Source organism: Amphibalanus amphitrite, unplaced genomic scaffold, assembly GCF_019059575.1.
Source record: "Amphibalanus amphitrite isolate SeventyFive unplaced genomic scaffold, NRLGWU_Aamphi_draft 000417F_arrow, whole genome shotgun sequence".
Lineage (NCBI taxonomy): Eukaryota > Metazoa > Arthropoda > Thecostraca > Balanomorpha > Balanidae > Amphibalanus > Amphibalanus amphitrite.
Window position 1 is genome coordinate 242,873 of NW_024881911.1, and position 14,897 is coordinate 257,769.

The following is a 14,897-nucleotide window of genomic DNA, read 5'->3' on the forward strand; positions in this document are numbered from 1 at the left end:
GCCGTCCGGGAGACATCGAACGCGGGGTTAATCTTTCTGTGCATCCCGTTAGCTATTCAATACCAACGTATTCAGAAAAAAATCCCCGCAACATGAAGGGAATGAGCACCATTAACCCGGTTTACATAGGGTTTGTTGCAATATCCGTCCGTGATGTTGCAAAAGATGCCAATGGTGCTTAACAATTTACAAAATGATCCCCTCTAAATATCTGTAGACCACTGCATCGAAATTATCGCCAAATGAACGAGCTAGAGCCTCGTCAAATATGCTATCCCCGCGTTCGATGTCTCTCGGACGGCGAAGATTCTACGTCGTCTGGCCAATCCTATTCAAGGCCAGCGGGGGCTCGGCTGCTGTTATGGAACGTGATTGGCCGGACGGCGTAGAATCTTTGCCGTCCGAGAGACATCGAACGCGGGGTATGTAAACCGGGTTATTGAGCACTAAAGGTGTACAAAGGAATTTCCCTACATATGGCAGCACGAATGCGCGCTTCCGGACCTTCGAACTTCCGGCGCACGAGGAAGCACGTGGTCGTTTCGTCGGTTTTGAAAATGGCGGCTCGTGAGACGTGAGTGGTGGTGATGGTGTGACTGCCGGTGGATAGGCGGTGTTTATCATTTCTAAAGCCTTTAAAGGGATGGTACATAAACCGTGAAATGCTTTGAATCGTACAAATCATCACGGTCATCTATATTTTTCTTCACCTTACTGTTACCAATGCAGTGGATTTCACAGTTCACTCTACACTTCACCGACCTTGTCGACAATCAATCTAGACAGTAGACGCTGGTAAGTTACCATCCGTATGTGAAAATGATTCGGTAGTCGTGTCGTAGTAGGCATCACTCGTTTTTTTTTTGCAACCAAGGAGAGGTGCTGACCAGGGCGGTGTTTCACGGGACGCTGCTACCACGCTGCTATCAAATTGCGCGAGCTGACGTCACACTTGTGGTAGTGTTGGAGCAATGGGCCTGTTGATGTTTCCATGGAAACCCAATTTGACACGTGTAAAAGCAGTGTGCTGCTATCACCGGTGAAACAGGGCCCAGGTGCAAGGTAGTACCCAGAGGCCAGAGATGTTTTGCACAATTGGTTGGTTTGACGTACCTACTTAACCAAACTTCTTAACCTATAAATATTTGACTACCATTGCCTGTGATCTCTCCTAAGGCAATACCTTCGGCACTGCTGCTTTGCAACAAGTAATTTGACGTCACTTCCCTCATACCTATTTGAATCAGTAGCGGCGGAACACCTTCAACTAAAGGGGGGCACTGCCGATTTTTGGTCCCATTCTTTCCATGCAACGCCCATAACATAACAACGCCCATAACGTAACATAACATAACAACGCCCATAACATAGGGCTAATGTTAAAATGCCAAATTCAAAGGGGGGCACGGTGCCCTCCCCGTTCCGCCGCCTATGATTTGAATAGGTAGCATCTGTAATATTCAACCTCAATATTGGAGCACAGTGCATGTTGGGTGGAATGCGCAGTCGGTACTCTGTGAAGGAGTAGTGACAGTAAATATTGTATTGGTGCATTTTAACTTGGCCATGAATACTTAACTATCAGATATCAATATGAAATCAGGTCAAATTATGTCATGGGTGGGTAAGGTATGCTCCTTAGTCCTTACCATCGCTCGGGGTTCCCAATGAAAGTAAGGGCTGTCGGTCTTAAAGTAAATTAATATCACCTTACCTACAACATACAACCTACAACCTACATCCTACATCCTTGTAGTACTTGTTGTAATATCTTACTTGTTAAAAGTACTTGTAAGTACTTGTTGTAATATCTTGCATATTTATGAAATACCATACTTGTTGTAAGTACTTGTTGTAATATCTTGCATATTTATGAAATACCAGGATTTCATGTCAGAATCTTAACAGGGTGGGAAACAATAGGATGTGGGTACATCAACTGTCAAGTGACATGTAAACTGGCTGTTGGAAATATATGAAACTTTTTTCTGAGATGAAGTAGTCGGTCATTCGTATTTTGGGGATGGGAGTATTTTCCCCATTAGGTGTGATTTGCCACCAAAAAGTCTGAAAAATGGAACACTGGATAACAGGCAATGGTAAGTCAAATATTTTTAGGTTAAGTGGCTGTGTATCTGGCTTCAGGCATTACCTGAAGCCTGATGCATAACCACTTAACCTAAAAATATTTGACTTACCATTGCTTGCAATCTATTCCTGGGAGTGACTTTTTCCTTATCTCCCGGTAGGCAAACAGACAACAGTTATAGGTCAGGTTAGGTAAGGTTTGGTTATGTTCTGACCATTTCTTGCGTTTTTTCCCCTCGCTTCATGTTTTTAAATTATGACGTCACTTTCGAAACACCACAGAAACACACATCAAATAATGTTTAAAGGGACCCTCCCACCTTCAAAAAAGTTAATGAATTGGCATAAAAGTGATGTAGCGTGAATCACAAAGAGCGAAAATGAACATCTACCAAATTTTACCGGAAAATATTCACCCGTTTTCGAGATATAAGACTTTTATTTTTGTTTACTTTTTGGGAAATCCGCTGTTTCTATGACGTCACATAAAGGTTTTCTTTACGTCGGCATTTGGAAGCAATAGTTTGGTATCAAAGTGCGACAAATATTGCGCGAATGATGCGTTTATCTTATCAAGGTCAATATATGATGGCCAATAAAGGGTTCCAGGACAATTCTTATGGCATTTCTTCGTATCGCAATTCTTCGTCTGCAAATCTTCGTCAGGGCATTTATTCGTACCTACTACCTATCGCATTACTTTGTCTCGCACCAGGGTATATGAAAATCGGCTCGCATTTCTTCTTCAACGCAAATATATGCAAGAGTAAGCATTGAGGGACAAATAAATGCACCGACGAAGATTTGTAGACGAAGAAATGCGGACGAAAAATTGTGCTACGAAGAAATGTCATGCGAGGATTCGTTCGGGTACCATGACATTTATGTGATTTCAAAGTCAAGGTTCACAGCTGATCTGCTAAATCAAGCCAAGAATCCAAACTATCAAAAAACTATAAATATTTGTTTGTCTGTCACAGAGGTCTCAAGCAATATAAGGTTGACATATGTTGAATCAAAAATCTACTGCCACAACTCACATCTCCTGCCTTAGTTTATCATTGTTGTTTTAACTTGCTTTCAAGAGAAACAGAAGCCAATATCTGATATCACTTCAGATGATTGTTTCAAGATCTGAGTTCAAATGGAAATAAAAGCAAGATCAAGATGAAACAGGGGTTATTGCTGTTAAAGTAGTTTGGCCATGATACAACAAGCACTTAAATCATTAGCCAAATCAAATACTGGTTGGTTTGTCAAGATGTTTGTTGTCTGTCGTCTGTCGAGCTGCTATGAACACTGAATGCTCCCACTCTTACTTTAAAGAGAGTAGTTTAAGTTGAATGGTAGTGAGCTGTAATTAGACAAAGCAGCTATTCAGTGCTCACATCAAGCCAGGCTAGGAAATGGCATCAACTGTGGTGGGAGGAAGCAGGTTCGGCAGCCCTATTTTGTAAACTTCTGTTATGTCTTGTGTTTGATCAACTGATGTTTTCTGCTCTGTTTTGTGCAGTGATAGTAGCAGGTAACTGCATGCTTGTCAAATTATGTGAATAAACGAATTCATAACATTGCATTTTTCTCTCCATGCAAGGAACAAGTAAGATGTTGTAGAAAATGTAATAGAGGGCTGCATTGCTGATTTTGCACTTTATCAGAGCTTTATTTAGAATTGCTTTCCTGAAAGCTACACACAGGCCACAGTGCTGAAATTCACAATGTCATAGCTTTTGGCAGAAAAAAGAAAAGACTTACCTAGGTAAAATTGGCTGAAAGTATGGCAGAGCAGGTCTTGATGCGTATGCCCATCCGTGTGCTTGCCGAAGCCGAACTGACTGCAACACATTTAACTCTGACCCACCATGGTGGCTGGCATATCCTGAACTTTCACCACTCTAAACAAGACAACTTTCAGCCCTCAGCATTGTATTAAAACACTGTACAAAACACTCAAAATTTGTTTCAGTGCCATCCACGGACAACATCAGTCGCCATTCACCAGGCCAGTAAAAACAGAATAGATAATAGCTTCAAACCCATGTAGTCAGAGTTACTAGGTCTGCACCTCAAAACAAAATCCAGGTGACATTCACCACGCCAGTAAAAAACAGGTACTTAGGTAACGTAACAGCTTCAAATCTGGTAACATGTTGGTCGGACTTTACACTACCATATTTACATGGAATAATATGATACCAAACAATAGTGCAACCATTCTGGACAACAATAGTGTATGATAAAATTAATTTAGAATACTCTGGCAGCATGATTTACGAGCACAGGCAGGTGTTACCTACCAGCCTTCTCAATGCTCGTAAAACCAACATTGTAGTTTTGATTTTACCTTACATGATAACACACTTGGCTGCAATGGCACATTTAATTTAATACTGTGAAAAGACCAGTTATAACCACTTCACAAGCACAATTGCACCTCATGCCGACATCCTTTTCCAAAGACAGTCAGCAGCGTCTTTCGTCAAAACTGGAAGATAAATCCCCTTTCAACTGTTAACATCAAAAATATTTCTTCATGGTGTGACTGTGATCTCCATATGGAAACCTTACAGGAAAAGAATTAATGTCAATTGTCAGCTCTTCAAATTTCTTTGGACTTTAACTTGCAGTACCATATCCAGTTTGCTTTGATATTTTGTTTTTTATTCCATGTTGAAGTTGAACACCAAGCTCCAGATATAGCAGGCAGCTTGATCATCTTCGGCCTTGGTATAATATCAGTCCAAGTTCCAGTGGTGGGTATCTTCTAATATTCAAATTAAAATGAAAAGCAATAGGCTTTCTCAGCGCCGACGACGGATTTCAAGTTGATAAAAAAGGGAGCTCAAGGTCAGCAAAACTCGGGTTCAAGGAATGGCGGGCGTTGAAATGACTGCTGACGTCATCAAAAAACCGCTAATGGTTAAGAGATAGGGACTAAGCTGGTCCCACCCTGCAAGTAAAGGGAAGAAATTTCTTGAACACCATAAAGCTGCGGGGGTTGCGACCAGGATAAATGGTGGTTTCTGAGCCTGGCCGCAAACTTGGCTATCTCAACTCAAAACTAATGTTAAGGTGGGATGGTCCCTTTAAAATATTTATTGTTTGTAAAAACATTTTTGGTTTAACCCTCGCATGTGTAGGGGGGGGGGGGTCGGATGGACCCCCCATGGTTTTTCGCGAATAACTCGCGTAAAAAGCGGCCGATCGCGACGAAACTTTCAGTACCCTCGCATTGATCAATTTTACACCTACCCTGAAAATTTCATGACCCTGACCCAAATGACCTTTGACCTGTGACCTCTTTTCCGAGACCATGTTTGGCCGGAATCGCGATTTCGCGTATGTCGGCTCGCATTAGCCGCGCGTTTGCAAGCTTTTCGTGGTTTCAAACGTTCAAACATGTGATTTGATGTTGCTCCCATACATTAGGGTGGGTGTCAAGGTCACCTGAAGGTCAGTTCAGGTCATTGACCTTTGGTGACCTCGGGTGACCTCGGTTCACTTTTTCGAGTTTTACATGTTTCTAGGCTAGTTTTTGGAGCTGAATTCGAATTTAGCAACCATTTGAACATTTACGAAGTAGTTTTGGTGACTTCGTAACATGTTACGAAGCTGTCAGAGGCGGTTGACGCGTACTACGAATACCCGTCACGACGCCTACTGGTTGACCTGACCTGACCTGACCCGACCTGGTCTAAATGCTTAAAGACATCATCTGTGATCAAAACTAACACGATATTCGTGATCAGCACCCCGAAAAACCCCTTAGAAGCCACACTTTACGACTTTCTAACAGGTCCCGATTTTCCCGACTTTGGGTCATTGACCTGACCTGGAAGGTCAACCAATGACCTAGGACCTTAAAATTGGGTATCATCGGCTTCCTCTCGTCACGGGCAACACGCTCGTTTTTCCGCGAAGCTCTAGCTCGATCAGGGGCCAAACGGCAAGGGGGGGGTCCAACCGACCCCCCCCTACACATTAGAAGCTGGCAGACGCCGCACACATGCGAGGGTTAATATTTTACACCATTTAAATATTGTATTTTATAACACAATATTATGTATTCATTTGATTTCCATTCTTTCATATTTTTCACAAAGCGGGTGCTTTAACAGCGATAGTTTTTCCGCCCGTTTTACGTGAATGCGTGTCTTTTTGTGAGGAAGCGAGGAGTTGGTGTTTTGTTAAATTGTCTTTTGTTTGCGAGACATGTAAGTATGTTTTTTTTTATTCAGATTTCAGGATGTCAAATAATATAAGAATATGAAAAAAATATCCTTGAAATCTTCTTTAAGGCCGTGTTACACTGCCGAATTTTGGCCACGACCCTGTCGCCGAATCACGTCGTGTAGGAAATCGGCGAACAGTTCACCGACAGAGGCGGACAGTTCGCCGACAGAGCCCGATTTGCAGATAACGGGTGGGGGGCCCCCCTAATCGTGCGCGGGTCGAAGCTGATCCATGATTCGGCGAACATCGCGAATGAATGGCGAATCTGTTGCGAATAGTCGGCGATACCTTGGCAACAAGTCGGCGCACGTAGCGACATGTCGGCGGTGACTCGGCGAGTGTTTGGCGATCACGTTCGTTTATTATAAGTTCGGCGAACAGCCACGAAATTTTCATTTTTCATGAAATATTCGTGGCGGTCGTGACGAACCGTAAAAGTCGCGCGGTGGGCACCGACTGGTCTGCGAAATGCCAAGACCGTGGAAGAAAGATCCCGAATCGGTCCGCGACATAGGATGACTTGCATATTCGTGCACATTCGTGTACCAAAGTTCGGCAGTGTAACAAGGGCTTTACACTGCCGAATTTTGGTACACGAATGTGCACGAATATGCAAGTCATCCTATGTCGCGGACCGATTCGGGATCTTTCTTCCACGGTCTTGCCATTTCGCAGACCAGTCGGTGTCCACCGCGCGACTTTTACGGTTCGTCACGACCGCCACGAATATTTCATGAAAAATGAAAATTTCGTGGCCGTTTGCCGAATTTATAATAAACGAACATGATCGCCAAACAGTCGCCGAGTCGCCGCCGACATGTCGCTGCGTGCGTCGACTTGTTGCCAAGGTATCGCCGACTATTCGCAACAGATTCGCCATTCATTCGCGATGTTCGCCGAATCATGGATCAGCTTCGACCCGCGCACGATTAGGGGGCCGCCCACCCGTTTTCTGCAAATCGGGCTCTGTCGGCGAACTGTTCGCCGATTCCGGCGATAGGGTCGTGGCCAAAATTCGGCAGTGTAACACGGCCTTTAATCGTGCGCGGGTCGAAGCTGATCCATGATTCGGCGAACATCGCGAATGAATGGCGAATCTGTGGCGAATAGTCGGCGATACCTTACCTTGGCAACAAGGCAACGCACGCAGCGACATAGCGGCGGCGACTTGACGACTGTTTGGCGATCATGTTCGTTTATTTTAAGTTCGGCGAACGGCCACGAAATTTTCATTTTTTCATGAAATATTCGTGGCGGTCGTGACGACCCGTAAAAGTCGCGCAGTGGACACCGACTGGTCTGCGAAATGCCAAGACCGTGGAAGAAAGATCCCGAATCGGTCCGCGACATATGATTTTTTTTTTCTAAGATAGTCCGTTACCCATGATCAGGTAACCAGGAGTGCCCCCTCCCACAGTCCCGGCGACGCACAGAGACCTTACTTTAACACCAGGTAACATAATAAATTGATCAAGTCGCGGCACTCCCTGCTAAGAAGTGGAAAATATAAATAAAATATAACGCATGCAATACTACTAAAAAATGTTAGTAAGTACGCCAAAAAGGAGGAAAGTAGTCATTGCCAAGTGAAGCAAAATGACTGCCCACTATACCAACACAAGCAACTATCATTTATACCAGTGTTAGTAATTAACGCAATACGCATTCATACTCAATGTGGGGAAAAGCATGCCTGGTCATGTTCTTGCAAGGTTATTTTTATTGCCGAAACCCTTGGCTCCGTCCGACTAAGCTAGGCTTGTTGCCAGACAGAACCTCAGGAAACAGCACGGACTAGAGTATTTTAAGAATTAGTACAATAAGTTGTATAGATGTCAATGTAGGTAATGCATGTAACCTACATTCAATTTGCATATTTACCATAAGGTAAATAGGCAAATTGAAATAGACAATGATTGAGAATTGAAATGAAATTGAAATGAAATGAAATTGAGAATGATTGAGGATGACTTGCATATTCGTGTACATTCGTGTACCAAAATTCGGCAGTGTAACAAGGGCTTTAGAATATGTGTTGTAGGTATTTTAAAGCCCTTGTTACACTGCCGAATTTTGGTACACGAATGTGCACGAATATGCAAGTCATCCTATGTCGCGGATCGATTCGGGATCTTTCTTCCACGCTCTTGGCATTTCGCAGAGCAGTCGGTGCCCACCGCGCGACTTTTACGGTTCGTCACGACCGCCACGAATATTTCATGAAAAATGAAAATTTCGTGGCCGTTCGCCGAACTTATAATAAACGAACATGATCGCCAAACACTCGCCGAGTCACCGCCGACATGTCGCTACGTGCGCCGACTTGTTGCCAAGGTATCGCCGACTATTCGCAACAGATTGGCCATTCATTCGCGATGTTCGCCGAATCATGGATCAGCTTCGATCCGCGCACGATTAGGGGGCTCCCCACCCGTTGTCTGCAAATCGGGCTCTGTCGGCGAGCTGTTCGCCTCTGTCGGTGAACTGTTCGCCGATTTCCTACACGACGTGATTCGGCGACAGGGTCGTGGCCAAAATTCGGCAGTGTAACACGGCCTTATGGCCGTGTTACACTGCCGAATTTTACCGAATTACAGTACCGAAATTCGGCAGTGTAACAAGGGCTTTAGTGGATTTAGCAAAATATAAAAAAGGCGGCGTGGAGCGCCAGTCCAAACGGCAGCCAGTCCAATCGGCTGACAAAACGGGCGAGGGTTTGTGATCACTTGGTCCGTGGGGCTCCACTGAGACCGGCCTGTGTGTGTCCCTGTGAGACGCTGTGTGCTCCCCTGGCCGCGTCCCTGCGGCACTCGGCGGCCGGCGCCGGTGGCTATTGTCGGGTCGCGGGCGGCCGGTCGCGGCCGGTGGGTGGACGATTCCGGGCCGCGCCGAGCAGCTGAAGCCGGGACATGATGCAGGTAGGGTCAGCGCCGACGATCTCCCAGTACTTATTTAACACATATTTACATCCCTAGTTCGTGCATGAGCCTTATAAGGGAAACTGCTAACACTGATATTTTCTATTTTTCTTTTAGAGCGGACGGGAAATGGGGGAAGCTTGCTATGCCCCTGACGAAGCAGTTTCATTTTTCTCACCTTCAGTGCAGAAATTATATGATGTTTTGCACGAAGAAGCTGCGGATGAAGGTGGTGATTCAAATTTATTAGAAGTTTTCGACGATGACGGTCTTCTGTGGTGGAAAGCTGTCGCGGAGCTTATGCCCGGTAAGTGGACAGTTTATGGCTGGCGCCGACTGCATCGTAACTCATGCACTTTCAAAATAAAACAAGGCACGTCATTGCATTTAGAAATCTAACGAGGATGATGGGGACAATGACGTCACGATCGCTGGTGGCATTGCCAAAGTCCAATCAGTGTCTTCGCTCTGACCTTTGTGCCAAGTTAAAGTTTTATATCACAACTGGTCTGTTTACAACTGAAACACCTCGTCCCGTTTTTTTGCATGTTTAAAGTCCATTGACATTGTATTGTATTGCCGTATCCTCCCATGAGAGGCATGAGAGGCAGACCAGCACGGTGTCCAGTCTAGCCCTTTGTCGGGATTGAATTTCAGCTGGTTCTATTATTTCTCTGTTTTTAGTCACTTGGGCACCATCGGCGGCGAAACACACGATTCGAAAGATCGCTAAAAGCTTTGATTACATCAACTTTTTGGCTACTAGATTTAGTGAAAAGAAGGTAAATACCGCTAACTGAATTCATGTATTGAATTTTTACACACGCAGGCGTTGACGGTGCCGTTGGTCTGCTGGTAGCGCTGGCCGACCCGCCCAGTTACGGCGGCACGCTGTCTCTGTGCCGCCCCCTGCGGCGGCTGCTGCGCGCTGCGGACGACGCGCGCGCGGCGCTGACGGCGCAGCGGGCGGCGCGGCTGCGGCGGCTGGCCGCCCGGTGGCTGCCGTTTGAACCCACGTGCGTGCGCCAGATGGGTAGGAGCTGGGACCGGCGGCTCACCACTCTGCACATGGCCGAACTGTGTGCTGCCATCGACCGAGGCCTGGGCAACGTGAGTCCGGTCAACGGGACGGGAGAACGCGTACTATGGGCCGGCCGGCACCGCTTGCATATTTTGCTCATTCCTCGTTACTGTTAATCACAACTATATTCAGCCGTAAATTGAGTATTATTAACTTCAGTAAATCGCACGCTATTTTTAAATTTCATTGGGAAATGCGTTTTTTTTGCATCCGTCTATAGACTCATTCACCAAACACTTGTCAACATAATTCCAATGTACTCAAACACTTAGTTCATGAGCTAGTTATCGTCTCAACTCTGATGCTTTGGTACTCTTCCAGATATTGTTATTGGAATGTTCACGGGTTCCACCCCTGCTGAAAGACATTGTTGGTGCACCAGAACTCGTCAGCATCCTTGGACCTACACCAGTAAGTAGGTAAAATTTATGGCTACATGGACATGGTATACTTGCAAGTAAAGGTACTTATTTTCGTCCCCCGTTCCACTGTATGATAAAATTCATGACATTTCATAACATACAATATGCATTGAGGCGCCGATGACATCTGAAGTCAGGTGGCCAAAAAATCGTAAATCATCGTCATCAACCTTGATCTAACTTCTTTAGAATCGAAGGTTATGAATTGTACACCGATCTACTTTGCTTATGTTAACTCTGCGCTCACCTGCCGTTTCGTCCTTCCCTCTGCCCTGGACGGGCGGACTGGGGCGTAACTCGATGTTCTCGCTGCCCAGGTGCACCTGCTGCGGCTGCTGCTCGGACCGCCGTGCACTCTGAACGTCCGTAACCTGGTGTGGCACGGTTTTCCGGCGCCGGGGGAGCTGCCGCCGGCGCTCCTCAGTCTGCTGCTGCTGCTGACTGCTGCTGTGGGCGCTCTGCTGGCCGACCGCGCCGTGCCGGCCCGTCGCCAGCTCGCCTACTCGCAGGTCCGTCTAGCTCACCTCACAGGTCCATCCGCCAGCTCGTTCACTCGCACTTTCCATCTCACCTACGCTCACAGGTCTGTCCGCCAGTTAGTCCACTCGTAGGGCCTTCCATCTCACCTGTTCACAGGTTCGTCCGCCGCTGGCTCACCCATTCCCAGATAATGTCCGTCCAAACACTATGTTAGCTGGAGATTACATCTCAACACACTAGTATGTAAGTCTGTTTTGAGTTTAGCCATTATGAACTGCTCTTGGCTTAGCCTGTGCGATATCACACTTGCCATCGTTTCAGTTCTATAAAGACGCAGAAAGTACCGACGGAAACATGAAATGCCGTTAGATCACTGATGCCCCCTAGGGAACATCCCGCCCTTCCCCCGTAGATCGGTCTTGATTGGTTTTCGTGCTTGCAGGCGCTGCTGTCTTGTCTTCAGCTGCCGGCCGTGGCCGACTGCCAGGTGGAGGACCTGTGGCGTCTCGTGCTCCGCTCGCCGTTCGTACCAGTAGTGATGCGACCCCACTGGCGTCTCGCGCTGGCCCTCTACCGCCATGGCAGGTACGCTGCTCACTGCGGAGGCATAAAGGCCCACGACAGCCAACTGGGCAGGGCCGATTCCAAAGGTGGATTTTGAATTATCTCGACTAGTGATTACTAGTTAATATTGTCTCATGCTTTATTGCCAAAATATGTCGTGCTTCATGCTTTTTTAGTGTGAAAGCTTACACTTCATAGTTTTTAACATTGTATGTTCTTTATTAGTCCATGATTGCTCTGAGTGGGTCATAGTTTGCAACATCTGTTGACGTTCCCGCTGGGAGCTGCTTAGAGGTTTGGCTGTTTCTGTGACTGTTTGCCGTCCACCAGGTTCGGCCAGGGCGCGGTGCTGTTGCTCCCTCAGCTGGAGCACTGTCTGCGGCTGGCGTTCTGCGCGCTGGCCGGCTGTCCGGAGCGGCGCCGCACCGCCGAGCACCGGGAGCTGTACACCACGCTGGACCATCTGGTGGCCGGCGGCGGCGGTCCGCTGCGCGCCCTCTGCGGCGACGCCGTGCTCTGTCAGCTCTGCGACCTGCTCGTGTGGCCGGCCGGGCCGCGGCTGCGCGACCGGCTGGCGCACGGCGAGGTGGAGACGGCGCGACTGCCGGCGCCGCTGGCGCACCAGCTGCTCTGGCTGACCGGTCAGCTGCTGGTCACCACCACTGACTGGGCGGAGCGGCAGCCGGCGCCGGCCGGCGGCACAGCGCAGCACTCTGGGGACGGGGCCGAGCAGCAGCAGTACTTGACGGACCGGTCCGAGCAGCAGCGGTACTCTGGAGACTGGTCCGACCTGGAGCCTGTCATCAGGGAGCTGGAGGAAGCTGATGACTGTGAACTAGGTGAGTTGGACGGGTGTGTCGCACTCTCAGAGACTCCAGTCGGCGGCGACGAGTGTGGGACTCGCACGAGTTGTGTCAGTGACCAAAGTGCTGATTTGGTTTGTGGTGACCCGTCAAGTCATTTGACACCGACTAGTCAGTGTGTGAGACGGACTTCTGACGGTTCAGTGCTGGGATGTGAGGACGCGTCCGTCGAATCGAGCGACGCTGGTGCACCGTGTGACAGAGCGCGCTGCCCGGGTGAGTTCGGTGCGCTGTGTGCCGGCCGCGCGCGTGACTGGTACCACCCGTCGTTCCACCAGTTCTCAGTGCTGCAGCGCGCCGTGCGCGATCTCAGTGCCGCCGCCGAGGAGACTGTGCGCCGCGAGCTGCCGCCCGAGGGCCGGCCGGCGCTGACCCGGCTGGAGCCGCTGGCTGACGGCGCGCTGTCGCTGCGTCCGCCGACCCTGCGCCGGCCGCGCCGGGAGGCCGAGCTGCTGACCCAGCTGCAGCAGCTGGTGGCGGCCCTGGACGGCGCCTGGCGGCGGGCGGCGACCGCCGGCGCCACGTGGCGCCGTCTGCAGGAGGCCGGACAGTTGCGCTCTCGGCAGCGCGCCACCTGGGGCCGCATGCAGAGCGCGCTGCCGGAGCTGCACCGTCTGACGGCGGGTCTGCTGCGACTGGTGACGCGCCAGATGGACGGCCTGGCCACCGCTGCGAGCACGGACCCAGACGGAGACGGAGGCGGGGACAGTTCCGGACGGAGCCTTACCAGGTGGGTCCTGCGGCGCCAATACCCGGCCGCCGGTGGGGCTGGATGGATAACGTATCTGTTCAATTGGGAGGGCAGTTTATTCATTCATCCATTATTTCGCACCCAAGTTGTGCGACATTACATATGACGCCGTGTGCTAAGCATCACGGTGGCAACTGAGACATACACGTCACGTCACCGTCACTGTCGTCCAAAGGAAGAAAAGGGTAACTCCAGAACACACTTCCCAGGAGAAAAAAAAACTTAGCGGACCTCTCGTAGCGGCTCGTATCCTGTCGTCTAGTATTTAAAACGAATGCAGCAAATTTACCACCGTTAGAATACCCATGCTGCGCCCTTTTCGGAGCTATCTTTTTTTTAGCTGAATCTATGTCTAAGACAAAAAAGAAAAAAATAGGTCTAAGCTTTTTACCTTTGCAGCTGTTCGGTCACAGGAAGCGAAATCCCAATGGAAGGAAGCCGTAAATAGGTGGAACGGAGATATCCATTTCTTCAATGGCAAGTTCACCGCACGCGCCATTATAGACGTGGTGAAAAAGGGTAGACGCTGTAATGGATGAGTGGATGAATGAATGCATGACGGTGTGATATTTTAGAGTTTTTGAATATTGACCGATTACTTGAATGATCTTCGCTGTTAACACGCGCACCGACGGGGGGGGGGGCGGATATCCGCCCCCCCCGAGGTTTTTCGCGAATAGCGGGAAGCCGCCGCGAAATTTGGTACGACTATTCTCTCATCAATTTTACACATGGTGTGCAGGTTTGACCCTCCTAACTCTGAAGGTCAGGTCACTAGGTCACTTTGAATGACCCAACCTCAAGTCACTTTTTTGCAACTTTGTCACCGTGCCAGAGCTACAGTAGATGTCGGAGGCCTTTGAATCTCGCAGGATGTTATAAGGTCATTAGTAGCTACAATTTGTATATCTCGGAATTTTGATGTCGGTGACCTAAGGTCAGGTCAATTTCGCGACCTCCCCATTATAAGTCAACGGGGGAAAAATCAACTCCCTGTTTTTACAACTAAAACGGGTCAGAATGGCCCCATATACCATACATGACTTCATATACGATAAACCTTCACTACCTTGAGGTCTGTTTTGCTGTTGGGCAGCTGCAAGGTCATGTGACGTCATCAAAGGTCACCAAAGGTTCTTTGCCAATAACTCCGTACAGGAACAAGATACAGCCGCGCGGATGGTCTCATTGTGTTCAGCTCGTCAAGACGCATCGAATGATATACATGATGACCTCGAGGTCACGTGACCTGAGGTCAACCTTTGACCTTGACCTTTCGAGGTCAACATACATATCATTCGATGCGGATTGACGAGAGGATCACGATGATGCCCTTAGTTTGTTCCTATCATGACTAATTCGAAAGTTATTCGAGAAAAAACTCCATATCTAGCTCCGCCATTTTGACTTTTTCGACCCCTGTGACGTCAGCTTAGACCTGACCTGAAAATGACCTTAGTAAAAATTGTAGACCTTGTCCGTGCGTATCCGATGCCG

General features: G+C 48.2%; 1 protein-coding gene across 4 annotated transcripts in view; it reads left to right on the forward strand.

Moving 5' to 3' along the window:
- Positions 1-524: 524 nt before the first annotated feature.
- Positions 525-14,897, forward strand: part of LOC122390985 (endoplasmic reticulum membrane-associated RNA degradation protein-like) — a 110,094-nt gene continuing 95,721 nt past the window's right edge. The window contains exons 1-7 of one of the 4 annotated variants that reach the window (XM_043384485.1): positions 525-574; positions 9,357-9,546; positions 10,069-10,349; positions 10,642-10,731; positions 11,060-11,251; positions 11,665-11,807; positions 12,117-13,379. In XM_043384485.1, the coding sequence (XP_043240420.1) occupies positions 9,369-9,546; positions 10,069-10,349; positions 10,642-10,731; positions 11,060-11,251; positions 11,665-11,807; positions 12,117-13,379 (2,147 nt within the window). In that variant the 5' untranslated portion in view covers positions 525-574; positions 9,357-9,368. Of the gene's footprint in view, positions 796-9,356; positions 9,547-10,068; positions 10,350-10,641; positions 10,732-11,059; positions 11,252-11,664; positions 11,808-12,116; positions 13,380-14,897 lie in introns of all 4 variants that reach the window. The other 3 variants (XM_043384486.1, XM_043384487.1, XM_043384484.1) reach the window with 3 other exon arrangements.